At 38.2% G+C, this 23,592-nt stretch overlaps 1 protein-coding gene across 2 annotated transcripts; it reads right to left on the reverse strand.

The window, feature by feature from the left end:
• Nucleotides 1-801: 801 nt before the first annotated feature.
• tmem9 (transmembrane protein 9) lies at nt 802-5,038 on the reverse strand. Of its 2 annotated transcripts, XM_055049761.1 has the most exons (6): nt 4,951-5,038; nt 4,684-4,841; nt 4,074-4,165; nt 3,652-3,760; nt 3,284-3,415; nt 802-3,162 (listed from the first exon to the last, which is right to left on the reverse strand). In XM_055049761.1, exons 2-6 carry the CDS (start codon nt 4,771-4,773, stop codon nt 3,022-3,024), a joined length of 564 nt encoding a protein of 187 aa, XP_054905736.1. In that variant the 5' UTR covers nt 4,774-4,841; nt 4,951-5,038; the 3' UTR covers nt 802-3,021. The 2 variants fall into 2 exon arrangements, with proteins under 2 accessions (XP_054905736.1, XP_054905737.1); XM_055049762.1 differs by lacking the exon at nt 4,684-4,841 and having other exon boundaries at nt 4,951-5,008.
• Between the last annotated feature and the right edge of the window lie 18,554 nt (nt 5,039-23,592).

Genomic DNA, 23,592 nt, shown 5'->3' on the forward strand with positions numbered 1-23,592 from the left:
AAGAGTTGTCATTGTAACTAAGCACAGAGCTTCTTCAACATGAATACTTTAGATGTGCAATACAGCTAATTACAATCCTTGGATAAGTACCAATTTAGCCCCATGTTGCAAAAACAAACAATTTTTGTTTCTAATTTGTGTGATAATCCCAAGTGATGCTAATTGTGAAGTCAAATGAAAATGATGGTCAGTCATGGTCAGTCTAATACGCTTTAATATAAACTATTTCAACATAGCTCCAACTAAATGATTCTAGTCATTGTCCTAATTATTTTAAAACCTCTATCAGGATTTCTTCAAGACCTTTTCTTAACCTCTATCCGTCTCTTCGATAAAACATGATTCTACCACTCCCATTTTATTTCATATGTACAGCATAATGTCATTGCAAATATTCAGAAAAAAAATTCAATGTCTACATATGATGCTGCATGAACAGTATTTCATTCTAGTTTCACGGCTTTATAAATAAAATGGATTATGTGGGATGCTTAAATTGGATTCTTTAATTTTAAATGTACTTTTCACAGGATCAGAGGTTAGTGACAGCCTATCAAGTTTAAATAACTTTTTATGCAGTAAATGTTATACGGATCCTGAAAATTATAATGTTGAATAAAAGCAGTTTTTCATCAGGAACAGCGTAGCTGTATAAAATCTCATATAATCTGAGAATTTTCTTAAAGCTAATTTGAGATCTTAATTAATTTCCCCCCAGTTTATTTATAGTGTACTTTGTCGCCCCCTGCTGCTCATAAATAAATGTAACCCTAAAGTGAAATAAATCAACGTCACAATATGTTAAGAGAATTATTTTTTTCCTTTATTGAACTTGCAGTTGCTAAATGTGAAGACACCGGGATCAATGATCGCATGAGGGTAGAGATAATATTATAGAAACGTAAAAAGAAATTAAAAGGAAAAAATAAAACAAAAGTGAATTGTGCATTTTGTCACCATGTGCCACCCATACAACTTTAATATACCTTAGCATTATTTTGTAAAACATTTTTGAAATAGAGGAAATTTTTTCAACACATCAGTAGTTACTACATATGTAAAGTGAAATTTGACAGTGAAAATTGTTGCGATGTTTCTACAGTAATTGTTGAACAGCACAAAACATATTTTCTGTGGATTGCCTCACAATAACACTAAATCATTACAACCTTTTCTATTAATAAATAAAAAGCAACAACAGCAGCGTTATGACAAAATATATTTAAATTAACTACATTAACAATTATTAATAAAACTAAATGAGTACAAATAACAAAACATCAGCAGGTTGAACTAAATAAAGTTTTGTGAGAAAATGAGCCTTACTTTGACAAATAAAAAAAATCCTCCAGTGAGAAACTTTGGCACACAAGCACAAATCCTCTTTTCATAACCACGAGGCGTCCTGATTCTGCCGCACCAATCAGCTCTTTGGTGACAGTTTTCAAACATTCTCCAATGAAGGTTCAAGGTCTCAATTTCATCTTCCCTTAAAGGAAGTGAATTTTGCTCCACTACACTAACGTCTGGAGTAATTAGACCTTTATAAATGGTATATGTCACCATTTTTATGTAATTTTCTTTCTCAGTTGTGTTTGGAATGTGTTGCTCGTGGCAGTCATCTTAATTTCCATCTAAAAAAATTAAGATACATAAAATCAAGAAACTTAGCACAAAACAGCTGAACACAATATCGATCGCTGGTTATGCTGGATTATGTTACGTATGTGGATTACACTTGAGCATTAATGGCAAAAACAAAAGCAGCAGCTTAGAGATCTGAAAGGCTAGCACTCTACCCGGGGTGGTTGAGTGCTACCCTGATATTTATTTCACAATATCATCCATGAACATGTCCTCTGTCCTGGAGGACACAAAATACAGAATGTGAGTGAGAAGAATGTTTTCTCACCTGAAACATTTGCTCTCCTGTCACAACCACTGTCATCACTGGTAGAGTCAGCAAATTAAGCCGTTGCTTTCGGTCCTCAAACTGTGAGATCCCTCCCGTAAATGATTCAGCACAGACCACAGACTAAAATTGCTCATCATATACATTTAAGATTTGAGGGTCTTTTAAAAGCACAAATGTTAATATATCTAAAGGGACAAAATGAATCTTTTCTTTGTGTTTGAGCTCAGCTTGTTCTAGAGAGGCGTGGCTCTGAAGGCTCTGTGTAAGAAAAATGTGTTTTCAAATTCCTTATCTGTTTAAAGCTTCATTGAAAGGCTAATTGTTATGAGCTTACCCTTAATGCATTTATGAATGCTTGTGTTGTAAATGGCAACTTTAACAATGTCTTCATACAATTCCAAGCTTCTAATTTAAAGCATCACTTGGCTGACTGCCCTCAGCTACATCCAGAAAGTGATGATCGGCCAATATTTAAAAAACAAATCTTTGTTTTGATTTCACAAAATCCATTTTCCCGAAGTGAGAGAGATTAAGAAAAAAGGCACAGCTTGAGGTTAAAAAACACCAATAAGTTACAAAACTCAAAATTAAATCTGAACATGCTCAAGTGCAGCAGACCAATAAATTACAAATCCCAAATCAGAAATAAGGACTATTTGGCAATCATCGCAGCACTGTGATTATAACCAACTCCATGAGCTTTTTTTTGTGAGATAACTTTTAAAACTCATGCAACAAGAAAACTACGGGCAGAAAACTCATCACATCGATCACTAAAACACTTATTTTCGAAAGACATTCAAAACTTCATGCTTTGCTGCAGTTTAAAATGACCGAGAATATATTTACTCTTAAGAATGTGCAAAGCATGTTTTTTTTCACAGCTGCATTTTAACTCGTATCACAGTGTTCAGATCACGAGATATGCAAGATTACAACCCATCTGCTTGTTAGATAAACATGTCTGAAGTTTTTAAGTTATACAGTCATTGCGTTGCACATCAATGAAAGCTAGCTTTGAAATAGTGCAGCTGGTGAGGGTGGAATAGTACTGAGCCTGGAGCGATTTGTCACGCCGAGGACGGCTGAAGTTCAGCAGTGAGGTTTTAACTCAGCAGCTTGTGGCGGTCAAAAACTGTCTTCCGTTGTTCCTGCACCTGCTTCTTCCAGCGCTGCTGTGCCCCCTCGACCCGCTCCAGCACCGTGTTTCCTCTGGCCAGCCCGGCGTCTGCACGAGGACGCATCTCCTGAAGATGCACACACACACACACAAGCAGAGACACATTGAAAAGAAGCACTATTTGTAAGTCCAAAGCTTCACATTACCCATGAAACGCAATGATTTTCTTTATGTGTGCTGCTTGTTACCTCGGAGTCTTCCTCGTTGTGCAGAGGCTGAGTGTAGGGGTCGTGTTTGCGGATCAGAGGATCAACCAGCAGCAGAAACAGCATATAGAGAAGCAGAGCCCCAACGACTGACAGGTAGATGATGATGGTCACCTGGGGAATATTGTATGAGCGAGATCCAATCTAAGAAAACCTCCAATCTGAGAACCAACTAACATAAAAACTTCATACTAAACATTAATACTTCAATCCATTTATTATATGTTAAGTCTTTTTACTAAAAAGACAAAAAAAATCTTCTTCTTTCATAAGAACTGTAAGAATAATCATGCCATTGATCTTTGTCATATTGAAGACTGGAACAGATCTGGAATAAATCCACTCTGTACCTTTATGGTGTTGCTGCTTCGCTCCTCATACTTGCACTCACACAGCAGACAGTAGGCTTCCACATCATGGCCAGGAACCGGCATGGGATCCACAACATGGAGGCAGTTGCTGCAAATTTATTACATTTTGAAAAGCTGGCAACATATTCACAAATTCAAAATAAAACAAATATATATTACATGTACAAATTCTGAATATAAAATCAATTAAATTGCAAAGTTACCAATCACCTTTTATTCTATCACGAATAAAACTAAATAGAACTATTTGTGGCAGAGTAAAAGGCACACATTATTTCAAGAAATATTGATTTTTTTACTCCTTAGACTTGACAAGAATCTGCTACAAGAAATCTTCACCGACAATTGACTTATTGGTCTTCGTGTATTTCCAATTCAAATAAGTAAAAGGCTCCTCTCACCAATCTTTCTGGGTGACATTTATGTTATAGATATTCCCAGAGATGTTCCTGTAAGGCGGACAGATGCATTTGCAGCGGACATCCTCAAAATTCTGCAGAAAGCAAGGAAAACATGGGTCAGGGTTGAACTTCTAGTTTATTGACACTTTTAACGGCACTCTATGTCACTATTATTCCTCTGCTATTAAGAAATCTCTATCACAGAACAACAACGTGAAAAATCCTAACAAATAAATTGAATTGACTTTCCTGTTGCAGTGAGGTTCATGTTTGTTGTTTAAGATGCACTCTCAGGACCTCAACCTAAATTACTTGTCATGTTCATGTTGTTTTCTAGTTACCCCCTCCAAAGATTTTAAGAGCATGCAAGTTATTAATAGGATAATAAAACGTTATAAAATAAACTTAAGGTAAAATAAGATAATTATAACTAGAGCGATGTGTTATAAAAACTACGTTCCATAAAAGTTCGTGTTTATAAACGTTTTGTCCAGAATCTGACACGATAACTAAGCATTTCTTCATATTACTTAGGCTGCATCCACTCTTCTGCTGCATCACAACCCAGTATCACCCTGATGTTGTTTTATGTTTATTTGTTTGTTGTTACCTTAGCTTCAGCAAAAATAACATTATCCAATAGAAATACTGTCACTGCGACAGCAGCAAACATCCACGATCCTGTTCGGCAAGACGACATTCTCCACAACAACAACAAAAAAAAAAAACACCTATTTGCAAGCCTGCTGAACGATGACCGTCGAGACCCTGCGACAATAAGCGAACAAGACTTTTGTTAAAAGGCGTAGCAGCTACATAACAAGGTAAAGTATCGGCTATTAAAAGCGACTAAAGCGACCTCTGTCCTTTAACTTACGCTTTGAGCGCTGTTGAAGCGGTTTGTTTGTTTTAGGCTTTTAAGCTTCCTGCAGGTTGAGAAGGGTACGGCTAAAGTGACGTTTCTCTTCCTGGTTACGTCACAGATGACGTCCAAAACAAGATCGAACGAGAAACAACGGCGCCACCTACCGGAAAACCCCTGCAACTGCAATTAGACAATGAATCAGGAATTAAACACTTTTTGAAATACATATTTACTTGACGTTCCAGCAGCCATTTTGTTGTTGTTTGACAAAGCCTGAGATTGAATGAGTTAGGGACAGGAGCACTGAATTATGATGAGTAGTTATGGCATAAAATGAAGCATCTTGTGTACCTCTACAAGCCATCTTTAAAACTGCACAAGTACAAACTAAAAGTGTGGATTTTAATAAGTGATACCAAGTAATATTAAACCAAATTGAAAGTGATTAATCATAAACTACCTAACAGATTATATCGAATTCAGACTTGGATGCTTAATCACTGCTTTAGAAGAAAGTCTTACAACAATCTGAACTGGAGGTATAACTGTCTTACTTTCCTTGAAAAAAATAAAATCAGCCATTAATTACTCCTAATTTGAAGGGTTACATTTGTTGCACTGACAGGTTTTTGTGGAGTTTACAGTTATTGGCTGCTGGATGGGTTATTTCTTGAACCAGGACCAAGAAAAGCAGTGAAATAAATACAAAAGTATTAATTTTGTGAGCAATAACAATAACAAAAATTTTGTGAGCCTTCATACTCATCTGAATAATGTGCTTTATTGACAGCAATGATAAATGCCTTTTGTAGCATGTATCAATGTGTGACCTATCAGAATATTTCCCTATATCTCAGAGAAAACATTGCTCTTTCCCTTCAATCTTGGCTCTTTTTAGAAATTTGAAATGTAAGCCCCTACTTCTTGATCTGATCAATACTCCTATTTCCTTGTAATCCTGCCTTCTCATGTTCCTGTACAGCAAGATACTCATGCCTTTAATAAGCCGTAGGAATCAATAAGTTACAAATTCAGCCTTAACCACTCGAGTCTGTGGTCACATAGATCAGACGAGAGCATGGTTATTACACTAATGAGCTATGATATCAGTGCAAACATCTCCCTGCCATCTTTTTTCTGTAAGTGCAGGCATTTGCAAGACCCTGAATCCAACCTCACAACAGAGTCCGTTCTGTTGGATGACGTTAGTGTATTGGGTCATGAAGAATCGTATTAAATTTCAAACAGGTTTGCTAAATTTGTTTGCTTCAAGCAAGACAAGAGCAATTTGTGCAAGTAAAAAGAGGAGAAGGTGGTTGAATACAAATGATCAGACTAAAAACAATTCATGTTATTTTCAGATATATGGTTTGTCCTGCCGTAGTTTTGTTTTTTCGGTGGTTGACTTATTCCACCCTGATTAACTTTTCTTTTTTTTTTTTTTTGCATTGTTTTGAATTTTTGTTTTTACGCCACCTTCAGTAAGACAACAAACTTCTCAGATAGACTTTTATATTAGGTGTGTACCTTTTCAGTCTTACACATCTAAAAAGACACGTGCGACAGAAAAGACTTATTTTCAGAGTTAAACACATTTTTCACTAATTGGAAATTACATATGTAAAAAGAAAATCATACAGTTTAAAAAAGTAAACTTAATTATTCACATAGACATGAATGTATTCAGACACTGTAACCCATTTTGCTATCTCCCTGGTGAGTGGGCCTTCATCAGTCGACTTGCATAAAGGGCAACTCAGCTTCTGGGTTTGTTATCATTAAAAAAGATTATTTAAAAGAAGGCATATGGAGACATGAGATACAGATTTATTTTAACACTGTTTGACTAATCTAAAAGATACATGCTGTGGTATAAGAATGTAATGAACACAGCAAGATTTAAAGAATTATAACTTTGGTTTAAATGTCCATGTTTCTACTTTTTTTAGTTTCACTTGACCAATTGTTGCTCTGACCCCCAAATATATTGCTTATTGAACAGTTAGTTGCATTTAAACAGTGTCTCAAGTGAAGAAGTTTAAGAGTCCTCCTTTGCGTTGTATTCTTTTATCTCTGTCCCTGCAAGCCACTTAGTTCTTGGTGCTCTTTGATGCAGGACTGCCCTTTGCACCTTCAGGCCAATTACAGCATGAATGACAGTGACCAGAGCTCACCGCCAGCTCTCATTATCAGTTGAGTTCCAGGGAAAAACGTAAAAGGTGATCAGTCCCTTTTTAAAGGGAGAACAATCCTGCACTTTATAAGGGAGAGAGAAAAGAAAGAGGCCATTTGGAAAAAAAGTATTATTGCAAAGTTAACTCAACAATATAGATGTTTAGGCTGGTCAAGCTTTTCACTGTGAACTGTGTGACAACTCTGTTTTATAGCAGCAAGAAGTGAGGCATAAAGCAATTCTGTGAAACATACAGAGGTCACTCACCTCAGAAAAATATGTCAACAACCTTAAAATAGACTTAGTTTTTATTATGGTAGTACAATATCACACTGTAATGTAAAAGAAAAATGAAGCAAGAATTTGAGTACTAATATACTCCTGCTTTGTCCTCATAGGGCTGTCTGGCTGCAACAAAGCTAAACTGACTAATTTGTTTGCCAACATCTGTCTGCCACAATGTTTGTCTGACATCACAAAAAGGAAAAAATAAAAATAAAATCTTTGAGTTATGTCTCAAAAACAACCTACAAGAAATCTTAAATCAGAGCAAGAATGATTTCTGTTCTTCCAGTTCCAGAAAAGTATCTTATTGAGAATGTGCAGCCCCACCAGTGATCCAAATGTCAGTGTTTGCAGCAGTCCTGTGGCAGGAAAGTATGGTGTTTTTTTTTTGTGTGTTTTGTTTTTTTAGTCCTCCTACCATTGTCATATTGTCAAGCGCAAAATGACAAAATAAACATGGATCCTCATTCAAGCTGGTGACCAGAAGAGAACAGGAGACCATTTTATGTTATAATGGATAAGTAGATAAAAAAAACCCTGATCAAACAAAAAAAATCTATAATTTACTAAATTCTAAAGAATTGTTAAAAGTGTCAATACATGTGTCACCTGTAATTTTGCACACACAAAAATATTTTACTCCTTCCATGAGACTGTCCTCTTCATTGCAAAGACTGATTTTTTTCTAAATTTCACTCATCATGTATGTGTTTATAGGATTGATTTGCATATCTTCACCAGAAGGGTTAATAAATGTGCGGTGCACTGTATGTGAGAGACTTTAATGGATTGACTCATGTTAGAGCGTTTTCCAAGAGACCTAAAAACAGCTCTGCATTCCTCCACTAGGAGATGCTGTGATGTCCCAGTTAAAGTTCATTTCAGCAGATGTATCCGAATAGCATTCTAGGAGTGAATGCAGAAATGTGAGATATGTAATGTGAAACAAGTGTGAGAGATTTACAAGAGAATCTTCCTTCAAAAAAACAAACAAAAAAAAACAACAAAAAACCTCCCAAAACTCAAGATTGACTGATATGGTTTAAAATGGAGATAAACTACACAACTGACAATCTCTTTGTTTTTCAGATCAGTGGGATAATCGAATGAACCTAACTGAATGAACATTTATATTCTCAAATGATTTTTATGAGACATGCTTCCCCTGAATACATTTACATGCATCACCAGCTGTAACTGGAGGTTTGGATCTTAAAATGCATGTTTTAAGTGCGCCGAGCCTTTCTGCATGTTTCTTTTTGACCTTTGTCTAATCATCTGCGTTCTTTCTGCACTCCTGTTGTTTTTGGCGAGAACGCAGTTTGAATACCAACGGTTTCTTAAGGGGAGGCGGTTCTTCCCCTCCCATCCTCTCAGCTGAGCTGATGCGTTTGTGGGCAGCAGGACTATTCTAATAGACACAGGTTGTAATTACAGTGGTGGGAGGCAGCAGACAGTGGTGGTCCGGGGACAGCACAAAACTATAAATCACAACTCCATCTTTCTGCCCTCCTGAGTGTGGCCGATTCACGCTCAACCAAAAAGCAATTCTGCCGACATGTGTTTACACATTTGTCTTCATCAGCCACTGGCTTGTTCTGGACCCTCGTGACTGAATTTTCCTTTCCCGTGGCTGACTATTTTTCAAGCGTTTGAGTCAAAGTCATCTTTATTAAAACTAGTAATTAAATCATCTTGGAGTGAATGGGGTAAAATTTACTCCATCTACAAAGTTAAAACCAGACATTTGGATACACAATACAAAAATGTATGTGCTACACTTTTCTATATTTTGTTGTTTTCAGTTAGAAATACCAAAATGATACATAATAAGTAAATATCAGAATAAAGTGAAAGTGCTTAAAGATTTCTTTAACTTTCTTCAATTTCAGAAGTTTACATTATTTTCTTAATAGTAGAATTGCTTTCAAAAGCTTCTCACAGTAGTTTCTGTAATTTGTGCCCGTTCCTCCCAACTAGAAAAACTACGTCCAGATTATAAGTCGCCTTACTCACACACACTTCACTTCTACCCACTAATTTTCTATGGGAGTTTGTGATTGTCTCTCTAAAATATTGAGGTTAACATCTATTAGCCGCTTTGTAAATTATTCTGTTGCCCCAATAAGGTTTTTTGTCAAAATGGAAGATCCATTTAGGCCTAATTCTTTTATGTGATGTCTTGTTTCCACACATTTTTATAAGTTATAAGTTCTTCAAAATTTCCAATTTTGAAGAACTTATAACAACAATCCCCTGCCTTTTAGCAAGAATTGTGATAATCCATCCTGGCCTAAAAGAGGAAAGATTTTAAGATAAACTTGTACACAATTTATGTGTTACAAGTGTATCTTTTAATTTATTTTCTTTAACATGATTCTTGCAAGAAATCAACAAGCTAAAAGTTAAAGTTTAAGCTATACCTACACACACACACACACACAAATATATATATATATATATATATATATATATATATTTTTTTTTTTTTTTTTTTTTTTTTTCTTTTTTTTGAGAAAACAAACCAAAGGGGGGTGGCAGTATCAAAGGTGTTAGGACAGAAGTGATGGTGACTTGCAGTACAGTGTGTGTCCTGCTCTGTTTTATCCAGACGGACAGCTGTCAGTCAGCCACCTGAGCCCATGCGAGGGAAGCTGTCTGCTGAGGAGTTGGTGTCAGCCAGGTGCGAGCGGATCCCAGCTACACCTAGAAGAAGGACACAGACTTCCAGCCAGGAAACGGAGACTCTCCCCGGGAGAACATGAAAACCAAGAGCGTTGATAAGACGTGATGAAAAAGGAAACACAGGATATTCAGCTTCTGCAACAGGCAAACAAGAATTTATGGGGAAAATAAGCAGATCCACTAAGGAAAAAGATGATGCTTGAAGTATCTTGAAGCTCTCAGTTGAACTTTGTCCCCCTTTCATGTTGGGAAAAATGTCAAAGAGAGCTTCACAACATAATCATTGGGCTGTGAGGGGGGGGAAAAAAGCTACAGCAGCAAGCTGCCACACATCTAAATGCGTCTTTCAGAGGACACCGAGGGTCGAACAAGAAGACAGAAAGAAAACAAAAGCATTAGATGAAAAGCGACATGAATTGAAAGGTGGATAAATAGTTTCAGGGGAAGGAGGAGGTTTTGTTGATGGTATTAAAAGGATGCAAAGGGCTTTGGTGTGGGTTTAACAAGGCTTGGCAGGCCAGTTTACAGACAGCCATTAACGTCCACATCAGAGTGACTCCAGCCAGGAGTCTGATTTATGCATCAGGCTGATTTATACATGCGTCGAACACGGACGGATAAAAACAGATACGCACCTGGGTAAGCAAACGAGTCCAACAGAACACACAAATCTGTCAGGTCTGGTCCAGGACAAGAAAATCGAACATGGCAACTTGTGTGCCTCGGAGCTTTAAAACTCCTGCCGAAATTATTTATATCCTTCAAACATTTATAGCTATAAATGTTAATGTATTTTGGTTGAGATTTCACATGATGGATTAACACACAGCAGTGCATAGTGGTGAAGTGGAAAAAAAAATAGTTAAAGCTCGGAAAAGCATCCCCACACCATAATGCTGCTACCAATATGTTTCCCTGTGGAGATGCTACTCTCAGTGTTGTGTGTATATCTTCTCCTCTACATGCAGTGATTTTTTTTTCTTTACATAGATAGAAATATTCCAGTTTGTTCATTTAGATTCTCTGTGTCTCTGTTTTCTATGTTTGCTGTCTTACCTACACGCCTTGCGGCAAAAATCGAAATGGGACTTCTTTCTCTGCTTCATTAAGGCCAGAGTTATGAAGCACACAACTAATAGTTGGCATCCCAATAGAGTCGACCACCTAAGCGCTGGTTCTCTGCAGGTCCAGTTACTATTTTGACTGCAGTTTTGACTAATTGTCTCATTGCAGATTTATCGGTTTGTTATGACGCCCTGGTCTTGTTAGGATTACAGGCGTAATATGCTCTTTCTATTATTAAATGATGGACTAAATGATGAATTCTGGGACGTTAAAAGTTTGTTGTTTCGTTTTATAACCTAACTCTGTTTTAAACCTGTTTCACAGCTTTCTCTCTTAGCTGTTCCTTGGTCTTCCTGATGCTGTTTGTCCAGAGCAATTGATAGAGCAGCTGTATTTATACTGTGATTAATTTATTCTCAGCATGACTCTATTTACTAATTTGGTCAGTTCTGAGAGGAATCGATCGTCCTCGATTTGATTTAGGGATGTCAGAGTGAAGAAGGTTGAACACAAATTAATGCCACGATTTTCAAATTTTTTTCGGTAAAATATTTTAAGCATTCAGTCAACACCTACCACTTTGCAATTTAACACCACTTTCAGGCTGATCTATCACATAAAATTCCAATTAAACACATTGAAGTTTGTGGCAAAATGAGAAAAAGTTTGGAAGGCGCTGTCTGCGGGAGCAGGGAAGAGGTCAGAAGTCACAGATTAAACGAGTACATGTTGTCAGTTCCGAAACAGAGCCGGCTTCTGGTCTGCCGGGTTTGTATCCTGTGGTGCAAGGAAGCAGCGCTCTGGGAGGCTTCATGTCGTCAGTGTCACTCGTTTCCTCCATCTTAAGTTCCTCCCTTGTTGTGGCAGTTTGTGATCCACCTGCCCCAGCTGCAGGCCACATCTGCAGGCATGATGGACTTCATCCGCAGGGGGGCCACATTCGCAGAGTGCCACTGTGAGTCAACCTCTTCTTGTTTCGGCATTTGCTGCAATCTGACATGGCAGCTTAGCTGCGCGCCCCGATGGACTGCCTTGGGCATTTCAGCAAAGCACAAACCTAAACAAAAGTATTCCTAAGAAATACAAGATGTTGAGTGAAATACAGGAGCACACACTGAAAGACAGCATGCCGAAAAATGTTTTGTTTTTCTGAAGCTTGTATTGTTATTTTTTCCTGTATTGTTTGCAACAAATCAGATGTAAGCAGGATAAAATGAGACTAAACTTGTCATCCCGCAGTGTCAGAAATCAATAGAAACCCTACACTCTCCCTCTGATCTCAGCACACATGTGGAGCACGCTTGAGCTGACTGATGATGAAAACGGAGGCTGGGGATGGAGAGGAGGAACAGAGAAGTCTGGAAGAAAGATGAAGATGAAGGGAAGGGGACATCTGTCAGCAAAAACATTCATGCTGGAGCTGATCTATGGGACAAATTTAAGCTCTAAAACGTTGAATCCTTCTGGATTCAGTCTTGGGCAGGACCAAAGGAATTGTCTTTATTCCTCAAGTTCTTCTTCTCTGTCAAACATTTGCACCTTCACAATGAAACTCCTACCTTAGATCTTTTTAATATTGAGCTGGTAAGCTTCAGATCCAGCATTCCTATTACTGGAGTTGTAAAAACTAAACATAAAGTAGTTTCTGATCACTCATATTTTAATAGAGTTTTTTTGCCTTGTTCAAATCCTCTTGAATGTATTATTTCAGTGTATTTTGTTTGAATTTACTGCTTTACTGTAAGTCCAGTAAAGCAGTAAATTCAGTAACATGCTTTGTAACAGCATGTTACTGTCATAACGTCTCAGTATTTATGTGTACTTGTTCCCTTACTGAATGAACTCTTTGCATCAGATTTTCTTCCACTGAATCTCATTAATCACTGCTCATGCAGACGCATCAAAGCTGATCAGTCATCGTCCGTCATATCTGGATCTTTGGTCTTTATTGAATTCTGCAGTCTCTCCATTAAAGAAGGAGAAAAGACGCTGTTTCTTTTTTTTTCTTTTTAGTTTGAGGGGGGAAAACATCAAGGATTGTGGCAAAAGAAAAACTAAACAGAGAAAAAGGAGGTGTGTAGATTTAGAAAGAGAACAAGAAATCTAGAAAGGAGAAAGAGACAGGGAGGAAGGTGAAAAGATAGAGAAATGGGAGGAGGTCGGGTTAGAGGGAGCCGCTCCACTGCCTGGCTGACAAACAGAGGGTCCCTCCAGAGCCGAGGAGATGAGAAGAAGAGGAGGGGAGAACAAGAGGGGGTGAGAGAACGGGAGGGGAGTTTGATGCAGGCAGTCAAGCCCACCACTCTCCCACAGCCGCCTCGCTACCACCTCCAATCCCCCGAACTCCTACCCACACGCACAGCCTCCTGCAGAAAATCTATGCCTGCTCTCTTAGTATTCCTCCCATCTCTTATGAAGGCTCTGTGGAGGGGAGAGCAGACAGGCGGACTGGTAGTGAGGTCCTGGCCAGCCGTGTGTGATGCTATCTGGGAGTTTTTTCCCTTCCTTCTTCCTTTTCAGGATGGGGTGTTTGCTCAGAGCTGACAGGACAGACAGAGCGCCCGGCAAGTTGAAAACCTTCACCGGGGATTAGAGCTGGACACATCCTCCCAGTACACCCCCATTTCTTCTTCTTCTTCTACTTCCTTTTTAAAACCCTGCAGAGTGGAGGTCACACACAGTGGAGTGCATAGGTGAAACAGTGACCTCAATACCTGTTTTATCTACACTCAAGCTGCAGTTTTATTTTAAAATCAGAGCATTAGCGTTTCTGATTTGTTCTCAGTGAACAAACAATATTTGCCCAAGTTTAGCCCAGTTACAATAAAACTGAAAACTGATCAAAGCAAGACATGTTTTCAATATTAAAAAAAAAACTCAACATATTGCATGGAAAAGTCAGTTCACTCAACATACATGATGCACAAAATATAAATATAATCTACACTGGTATGGGACATCAGTGCTTCTCTGGACCAAGGTATGAAACGTAACTGGATCTGAAAAGTAAACTTGAGGCCAGATGTTGATACAAGGAGGGTATCATTTGTTTATTTGACTGAACTGTGAAAGACAAATGTTTCTCAGACAGTGAATTCTGGTATTGTCTTTCTTGCTTCTATAGTTTAAAAGACTCAGAAAGTTCAGAAAATTTCCTAAACCAGCACTTATTGGACATGCAGGTGTCCTTTATATCGCGATGCTGAGCTGATGGCCATGTTCTCCTCCAGGATTTTCATCTACAAAGCATAATCAATAGTTATGTCACTTGTATCCCCACAATTACCTTAGTTTAAATACTTCACTAAACCCACAACAGGAATTAATACAAACTTAGAGTCCAGAAAAACTCATCGAGAGAAACTACTCATTACCTAGATCAATACTGAGGACCATCTACTTTATAGAATCAAACATGGAGAACCATCTCGTTTTATCAAATCAAAAATTCAGAAAAATCCCTTCGAGTTTATAAATTCTTATTCTTATTAAACAATATGTAGTTCTATACTTTTGCCTTTTTGTAAACTTTTTATGCTTTTATTTTTCTCCTGCTTTTCCTTTATTTTGTTTATATTTCCTTCTTCTTTTTGCAAAATGTTGTAATATTTTTAACACCAAATGAAATGTCATGTGAATACTCAAAAAAGTTTGTCTTTTGTCTCACCGGTTCAGATATTACCTTCTATAACTCCGTGTTGGCCAATCACATGAATAAACACCTTATAGAGGTTGTAAGGTGACATAACTGTTACAATTATTTTACAAATTTCTAACAAGAATTCCTCATGCAGTAATTTTTACACATCATTCCAAAATAACTGATGAAAAAAATTAAATAATGTTTGCAAGCAGCATGTGTTGGCACAAAAAATTTGTTTCCCTGTCTGTTAAGCTTTAAATGTGTTGACATGGTTCTGCCATGGCTCTGTGGTTAAAATTACAGGGTTATTGATCACCCATGTAGCTATAATCTCCATTACCACTGCTGGCCCATGACTCCTAAACCACAGACCCAAAGAGCGTTGTTATCCTTCAGCGTTCTCCTCCACAGGCAGGCGGTTTCTCTGTCACCTTGAGCCTGGCTCGTCATGCTTGTGTAGTTGCTCTAAAGGTCACAACTTGTAGCTTCTGTCATTAGCTGTCACTCTTTCCCACTGCGTTCAGTTCCCTGCTTTTCCCCTCCTTTAAGTCGCTCTCTGTGACGAATCTCTCTTCCTTTCTTTGTCTCTTTCTTTCTTTCTTGGGTGGGCTTTGAAGGTTGAGAAAAGTGAGAAACAGTTCCCTCTCTCTCTGTGTGTCGAAGTCGTTTCAAATGCGGTCGGGTTGATTAGTGCAGATCTGCTTGAAGCACAGTATCCATAATTGTTACAAAGTATAAGACAAGATGCCAATAGCAATTAACACTCGCCTTGAGGCAAAAGATTCAAAGCCTGAAGGGGGAAAGGAGGAGAAATATGTCTCTTTTTTCTTCACTGCAGGAGCAGAAACGTATTAAATTAAGAGATGGCAGATAGGATTGATTAACTACACTTTATTACATCAGGAAGCTGGAGAAAATCTAACCCAGTGTTGGCTTATTTGCATTAAATTAAGCTTGTGTTGTAAAACAATAGAATATCTAACAGGCAGTTGTGCTAAAATGTAGTGCATTCCTTCACACACAATGTGGTGGGTAAACGAAAAAGGTTTGATGGAGAGGCGGGTGAGAATGAGGAGATTTACAAAAAAGACAGCAAACACAGGTGTGGTGCTTCATCTGTTGGGGAGGTGAGGGGTAATCATGGCAAACTTTAATCAGTTTGGATCAATTATTCATGGTCAGGGCCATAGCAAGCTGATTTCTAAAATGCCCCCTTCTCTCCCGCTCTGACAGCCAAGTATGAATTATTCAAACTGCATTTACACAAAGAAGTCCATCTCTGATACCTGATCAGTCAGTTAGAAACATTATGCAACAGGGAATGCCAATTAGAAACGGGGAAAATTGGTCTCCCGGTATGTTCGCCGAAATAAAGGAAACAGAGACGTTAAAAGTGATGCAAAATGCCCTTATTGCCAAATGAAGACACTGACATATTCTTTAAAAAAAATTATTTTTCAGTTAGCATATGTAGAGCAACATGTTTTCCGCATTTCAACATAAACCCAGGTTATTTCCCATTTACATCTGCATCTGCTTTTTCATAAAAAACACTTCTCGCTTCACCTTCTAATTGATCAGAAAGGTGTGGCAGCTGCTGTTCCTTGTTGTCTCTTTAATTTTGTAGTTCTCTCACAGGGTGCCTCGGGCAACTTGCTGTTAAATCAAAACCCTGGCAGTTGGTTAAAAAACCACACTCAATCCTGCCTCAAGGCCATGGTGTACTCCCCGGTCACCCCAACCCTTCCCCTGGTCATCCTTCCATGGTCACTCTGCTTCTCCCACATGGGCTTCAAGAAGGAAGCTTCCCTTTCTTGTAAGTGACAGCCCATCTTCTTTCACTGAAAAAAAAAAAACACAAAAAAAACTCCTTACATCTCCATATCCAGGCAAGAGAAATTATGAAATATTCATGGGATGAAAATCCTTTTATTTCAATGGTACTTTTTTTTTTTTTGCATGACATACAGCATGACTTTCAAAGTAATGTATTTTAGTAAAAGTTTATTTTCCTGCCAATACTCCTTTATTGTTTTTAGATCGGGTGGCTTTGATCTGGGATTTTTATGGGTCAGACGTAAAACGTTGGGTTAAATGCTTATACTGGATAGTGATCTGTTTGTGAGGCAAAAGGGGGTTTCATGGATGAGACTCCATTAGTGCTGGATCACTCACTGTTTAAAACTTTCCGTGTTAATTCCTGCACAGCTCCCTGTCGATAAGTGAAGCTGTCAAACACAATGTGAAATTTCACTGTTCTAATAACATATACTCTTCTCATTTGAACAGTATACTAACATGTTACTTCAAAATATGTATCGCAACAAAAGCTTTTTATCCTTTAACAAGATAATATTTATATTATAGGAACAAGATCATTTATTGTGCAAATATCAGGAATACATTACTGGACCTATGTGGTTTATTGTCAGAACATAAAAGCATTTCTCTTTCAGAAGCATCATCTCTCTATTCAAAAGGCTTCTGTTTGTCATAGGAGTCTGGATGCCAAAATTATTTTAGGTCATTTCTGGACAATTTTTCATAACCTTTGGGTCAAAACATATCCAGAAATGTGTCAAAGTCTCTGCATGACAACACAAATATTTCTCACTAAAGTATTTTGATAGTTATATTGTTTTGCAGCTCACTGCAGGTTGAAATCATTCATTTCAATGGTTCCGACTGTTTAGATCAGGACCAGGAATGTCAAAATTACATCATTCACTATAAATTTTTCCTCTGCTCAAGAAATTTCATGAGTCAAATGCAAAAAAGCTCAACAGCCACGTTGTAGCAACAAAGTTCAACTTCTGCCTGGGTCCTAATGTTCGCCTGGCTTTGTTGCCCAGCTTGGAAAATGACCAGAACATCATATTATCAAAATGCATGTAATATTTTGAGAAATGAATTGATATAGAAATAAAATATCATTCGTACTGCTTACTCTAGTCAGCAACAGGCCATACAGTAAAAGCAAAATACTGTGTAAGTCCAATTGAAGCAAAGGGGAAAACTTCTGGCTATAAAAATTAAACTGCCTTTTCACTAAACACCACAGATGTTCTTTACAACGGAGCATTTGAGGGCATTGCTTGAAAGTGAGTTTGAAAAAATATTGGTGTAGGGAAGAAAAAGGAAGCAGGAATTGTAACTATTACAAATGCGGTTGGTGACAGAGAAAGGCAGATAAATAGAGTGCAGAGGAATGAGAAAGTCTAATTCTTGCACTGCACCATTCATCACACGCTGCTCAACAGCGACCAGCCATCATTCACCAAATGATCACTCACCATGATTCAAAAGAGATCTCTCGTGTCCTCCCTTTCCAATCTGCTTGCCCTTGAAATGCGTTTCTGAGACGTGAGGTCAAGCTGAAACCCCAGGGAAAAACTCAAGTTTTCACAAACCCAGTTTAAATCAGAACTCATTCAACTTGACTGAGTCTATCGCTGCAGTGAATGACTTCAAATTAAACAGGAGATTGAGTCAAAAGGAAGATGCCGCTAATCCCTCCCTGTGTCCTAGCTGTCCTGCTCCTCAACAGCTGCTCTAATATGCTATCACGAGGAGCATCGACATGGGAACATCCTCCTGCATCACAAATTCACTGCTGTTGGTTCCACACCCATCAGACCTTTGGGCTTCTTTTACTTTACTTACTTTTACTTCTGTTGTTGTTTTTGTTATAAGAAAGACACTAAACGATTTGAGGGGCACGAACAAGAGGATCGTCCTCCAGAGTGATGATTGTTATTGAACTGAGGCTTTAAAAACATTTAAAAACAAGGAAGGAGTGATCATCATCACAGCTGTCGATATAAAACAGAGTAAATTTAAAAAAAAAAAAACTATAATTCATTGTGTAGATTTGTCATATTTGCCAGTGCCAATTCTGTCAACAGATTCTTCATTAACCGAGGATTTCTGTAGGTTCTCTGCAGTCACAATGGGAATCTCATATCTCACATCAGCTCAGGTGGACGGCGTCGTCTTGATAGGTTTGCAGATTATAGGTCTTTACTTGTGACGTATCTGTCCTGCTTAATGGCCTTTGGGATGTTGTTTCTTCACTGATCTTTTCTAACAAATTTTTTGAGGCCTTCACAGAAAAACTGGACTTACAACTGAGACTATCAGATGGACTCTATTGACCACTTCGGTGACTTCTGAAGGCAATTTTTGCTATTAGATGTCAATTAAGAGCAGCAGAATAAAGGGGGCTGAATATAAATGCCAAATGCACTTTTTAGATTTTCATTCATAAAACATAAGAAACAATTGCCTTTATTTCATCACATTGTACTATTAAGTAATTTTTTTGCTATTCAAAAACAATAAACTATGTTGAAGCTTGTAATGAAAAAAAACAAAAACGTAACTTAAACACAATTCCAAGGTGCTTCAAGAAACATAAACATTAAATTGTAGAATCTTGAGCAAAACAATCACAATGAAATAAGAAAAAGGAAAACCTGACGCTTAATTGAAATCAGGATGAGAAGGGATTGCAATGACAGAAAGAAAACATGAGGCAGATAAATGTATAATTTCTCCGGCAGCATGTGTTTTGGTTAGGACGGGCAGACAGTCCATTCATCCTCGTCATGTTGCTGTCAGAACCCCCACCGCAGACGAGTGATGACCCACCCCCCCTTGTCAGACCGAAAGCAGTCCGTCTCTCTCCGAATGATGGAAATGTACGGGAGATCGGATCAATTTCTCTCCCTCTGTCCTCTTCGTCTCTGTTCTTTCCCCTGTCATGGCGTGAAAATCACTGTAATCTCTACTTCTCTGGAAGGGGAAGATTTGGGTGGGTTCTTGCGATCACTATCTGAATCTTAATCCACACCTTTACATTGGTAAGGATTTCAGTCTGACATCTGTCCCCACTGCGTCTCTCTTCTCGACCTTTTGTCTCCCGGAGTGTCCTTGTGTCTTTTGTCTGTGGCTGTGGGTTTGAGTGATCATGTGCGCCACATGTGGTTCCTTCACAGCGTAGCACAGGTGGGCATCGCCTCTGACCTGGGGATACTCTGAAAATGTCATTGTTTGGCTGTGCTCTGGTTTATGACACAGTTGATCCAGCGCCAATGATTTCTCCTCCCCAGTGTGGCCTTCTGCTTTGTCTGCGTGGAATCATGAACGGTAAATAAGTGGTAATGGGGAGCGAACGGGAGGGGGAAGTCAGCCGACGTCTCTCTGTCATCACTTTAGAAGGTTGTGACCCCAAAGCGCGGTGGCACAGCGCTGCTAAATTATTCAGGCTGTGTCTCGAGCCCCAATCTCTGGAGAAGACGGGGCCTGTGATTGCTGCAAGCGGACTGACTGACATTTGCACATGAAAATCGCCTCTGTTTCCCCCCAAACACCAGTTCTGCTCAAAGAAAACAGTGGAGAGACTCGAGTTATGCGTGATGCCGTTTGGTAGAGGCTGATTGGACATCAGTGGAGGCATCTATTTTTCCTTACTCACACAAAGCACTTTTTTTTTTTACACAAACAAAACTAAAAATGTTAAGAGCTTTCATATTATGACTTTCACTTTTCAGCTTTGTTCTGCATTCAACTCAAAACAGTTTGTTAATTTTTATGTCCAAAGTGGAGTGATGTGCAAAAAGAAATGCAACTAACTAGAGACATTGTGTCTGAGACGGCAAACTTGGGCATCAATACATGGCATAATGTCTAATGAAGATCAAAGCAGAGGTAAAAAGTAGAAAACAAAATTGTAAAAATTTCATTAGTAAAAATGAATAGTCAAGAGTCGGAACGCAGCTTCAGCTGCTATAGTTATAAACAACTGAATAGATCTGAAATCCAGGTGTATGTGTCTCTGAGTTTTCAGGGACACATAAAGACCATTACAAAGTCAGCCTTCTACCACCTGAAGAACATTTCCAGGGTTAAATAACCAATGTCTCAACAAGACCAAATGGATGTCTCTCCAAATGAGCATTATATTACATGACTTTATATTCTTTCAAAACAACATAGATGCAACTTAGCATAAAGGAATACTTCTTTCTGGAAATATCAAACTAGAAAATCACTTTCTGGTCTGTTCCCTCAGAGGTTCAAAACTCTTTCAGTTTCTTAGAACAAATTCATTACCTTGTAATTTATACTGAGCATTTGAACATTTCTACTCTTTAGAATTGAAAACAAATGTTTCAAAAGGTTCTTCAATATTATTAAAAATCTTCCAGTGCAGAGTTACAAGCAGAAAATTCTCCTTTACCAATGTAGTGAAATATATAGAGAAGGAGTGGATACTTTGAACACAGGGATAGGCTGATAACTTGGTATAAATACCTATTTATATTGAAAAAGGGAGTAATTATTAAATTTGACCATTTTCAAGTAATAGCAGCCTTTAGTAGTTATTAAAATGATAAATGAAAGTAATTATTCAATGTTCATGTGGAAATTTAGTCCTCAGAATAAACAATAACGGGTTGGGAAACTACAGTAATGTAGGGTTTAAGGTACACATATGCCATGGATTTGATGAACTGTTTATATCAGACATCACAGACTTTGGACTTTACTGGGACAACTTGGAGAGTTTTTCATAATCTAAGTTTTGACAGGCCTTTTTTTTTTCAAAATGGGTAAACCTTTTACAATGTTTTATCTTCTGGTCAATGCTTTTCTCACTATCTGTCAGAAACAAAATTCTTGACTGAGTGAAAATGATTTACAATCTAACTTTGCAAAGGGTATGAATAATTTTGAGCTACTTTAAATATACATATAGTTTGAAAATTGGGCTATGGCTGAGTGAAATCAAGGATAGGAGCTGTCTCATAAATCATCTTTCCTGGTGAGGTCAAAGGGTATTTAAATGAGACACGAGCAGAAATTTGATCTTACTTGTGGGGATACGTTCTCACCAATGCAATGATACATTGTGCATAACCCAACGTTCATATTGATTAAATGCCAGCATTTGTGCACATCGAAATTCCAGATGACTGGGATTAATAGTGGAAGGAATCAATGGGTTCCAAAAGGCCATTGAATGCTACCTCAGTGAGTGGCTGTGCATGCCTATTATGATGCATTACACTGGACAAGGCTTCACCAACTGTTCTGTAATTGCAAGTAGAGGTTTGTTTTACAGCCATTTATTATAATCGTCACATTGTTACCAAAGCAGTCAACACAATCCAAGCCCTTAACAGTTATTTTTTTTGCCAATTAAAGCTGTAGAGCTCCTGATTAATCAGACTTCTTGCATGGTGCAGTTTAAAGTGAGTGGGGTTGAGCGTGTGAGTGTGGAGAGCGAGAACATCTCTCTGTATGCCGGTCCATGTCTCTGGGCTGAAGGCGAGTGGGCCTGTGTTGAGGGCGGGAGGAAGGGGAGGTGGAGAGGTGCAGGGGATAACAGGTCCTGTTGGGAGAGAGGAAGAGAGCAGTGAAAAGAAGGAGAAGAAAATAAAAAAAGAAACAACACACGGAGGGGGTGAGAATATGGGAGAGGGTGAGGCATTGGACAGATGACAAATTGTGATTAATAAATGTGGTTCAGGACAGGAGTGTGGAGGGTTGTTATTAATAGAGAGAATTAGAGCGGCCGTGCAACTCAATCTGCACGCTGTCATTCTGAATCAGGCCCCATAATCAGAGCCTAATGAAACAGCACTGCACCAGGATGTAGACACGTCCCGCACCATGTATTCTTAACATGTCGGCAATAAGCTCACAAACTCAGGCAAGTGCGAGGGTATGTTTACTGAACAGTAAACATAAAACGACAAATAAATACTAATTAGCGCTACCAGCAAGACTTCTTCCTCTTTTCTTTTGTTTGTTTTCAAAAACCTGTCACAGCCAGTTTTTATTTTTTCAATGCTTCACTATTTTTTGTGGCTCCTTAAATAATCAAGAAAAAATGCACACACATCTCATAAGCCTGCCTCTGGCAACATCAGAAATCAGAGTTTTACTTAGTGTTTTTCTTGTTTTTTGGGTTTTTTTTTCATAGAGTGTGATTGTGCTGGAAACTTGTGTAACATTTAAAAGTAGACTACAGGTGGCAAATTAGAAATTGATGCAATCATACTTAAAAAATGCATGCTGGAATATAAAAATGTCCTTACTGGCTAAAGCTGGGGAGTCAAAGAGTTTGCGTTACCTTTTCCATCCATGGCAGCATCCATCATTGCGGCATCAAATTCTGTCTCAAACACGTAAGGCTGCATCTCTGAAACTCTAATGAAACTTGAATGCTGTAACATCAGCATATTAGAGCATCCAATGTGCTCTAATATGCATATTAGAGCAAAAATATACTCTTTCAAAAATCTACTCTATGATGATGCACTGCACGTATGTATCTATGATCTACATCGATGCAGTACAAATTACTGTTTTCCAAAAAAAAAAAAAAACATTCCTTAAAAGCCAAGTTATATAATTACCAGCAGAGCCGATTTACAAGATAGCTGGCAAGTGATGGCAGGAGTCTTGCCGGTGTTGTCTGTGAGGAGACATGAAAAGGAGTCCCTCAGGGAGTAACAGCCCACCAGCAGCAACTTCTTCTTTTTTAGAACTGCTGCCCTCTGTGTGTTGCTTAAACTGTAAATGATGATATGCCCTTTGCCAAAGTGCATGCATGCCAATGCTTAAAGAGATAGTTCAATATTTTTTCCAGTCAGGTTCTGTGAAAGACTACAAACATCTACTGTTGTGTTCAATTACAACACAATGCCAGCTTTGTGCTTTACACTTTCATGCTTTAGTTTTAGGGAATTACTCTTTCTATTCTCTGAAAGCACTTCACACAGGAAGATCTTTG

Source organism: Poeciliopsis prolifica, unplaced genomic scaffold (genome assembly GCF_027474105.1).
Source record: "Poeciliopsis prolifica strain line A6 unplaced genomic scaffold, Auburn_PproV2 SCAFFOLD029, whole genome shotgun sequence".
In the NCBI taxonomy this organism is placed as follows: Eukaryota; Metazoa; Chordata; class Actinopteri; order Cyprinodontiformes; family Poeciliidae; genus Poeciliopsis; species Poeciliopsis prolifica.

Excerpts from the sequence above, each read along its gene's own strand:
- tmem9 (XM_055049761.1), bottom strand. The coding sequence starts at position 4,773 with ATGTCGTCTTGCCGAACAGGATCGTGGATGTTTGCTGCTGTCGCAGTG. Across the intron at positions 3,761-4,073 it reads AATGTCACCCAGAAAGATTG|CAACTGCCTCCATGTTGTGG; the intron begins GTGAGAGGAGCC and ends ATAAATTTGCAG. Across the intron at positions 3,163-3,283 it reads ACAACGAGGAAGACTCCGAG|GAGATGCGTCCTCGTGCAGA; the intron begins GTAACAAGCAGC and ends GTGCATCTTCAG.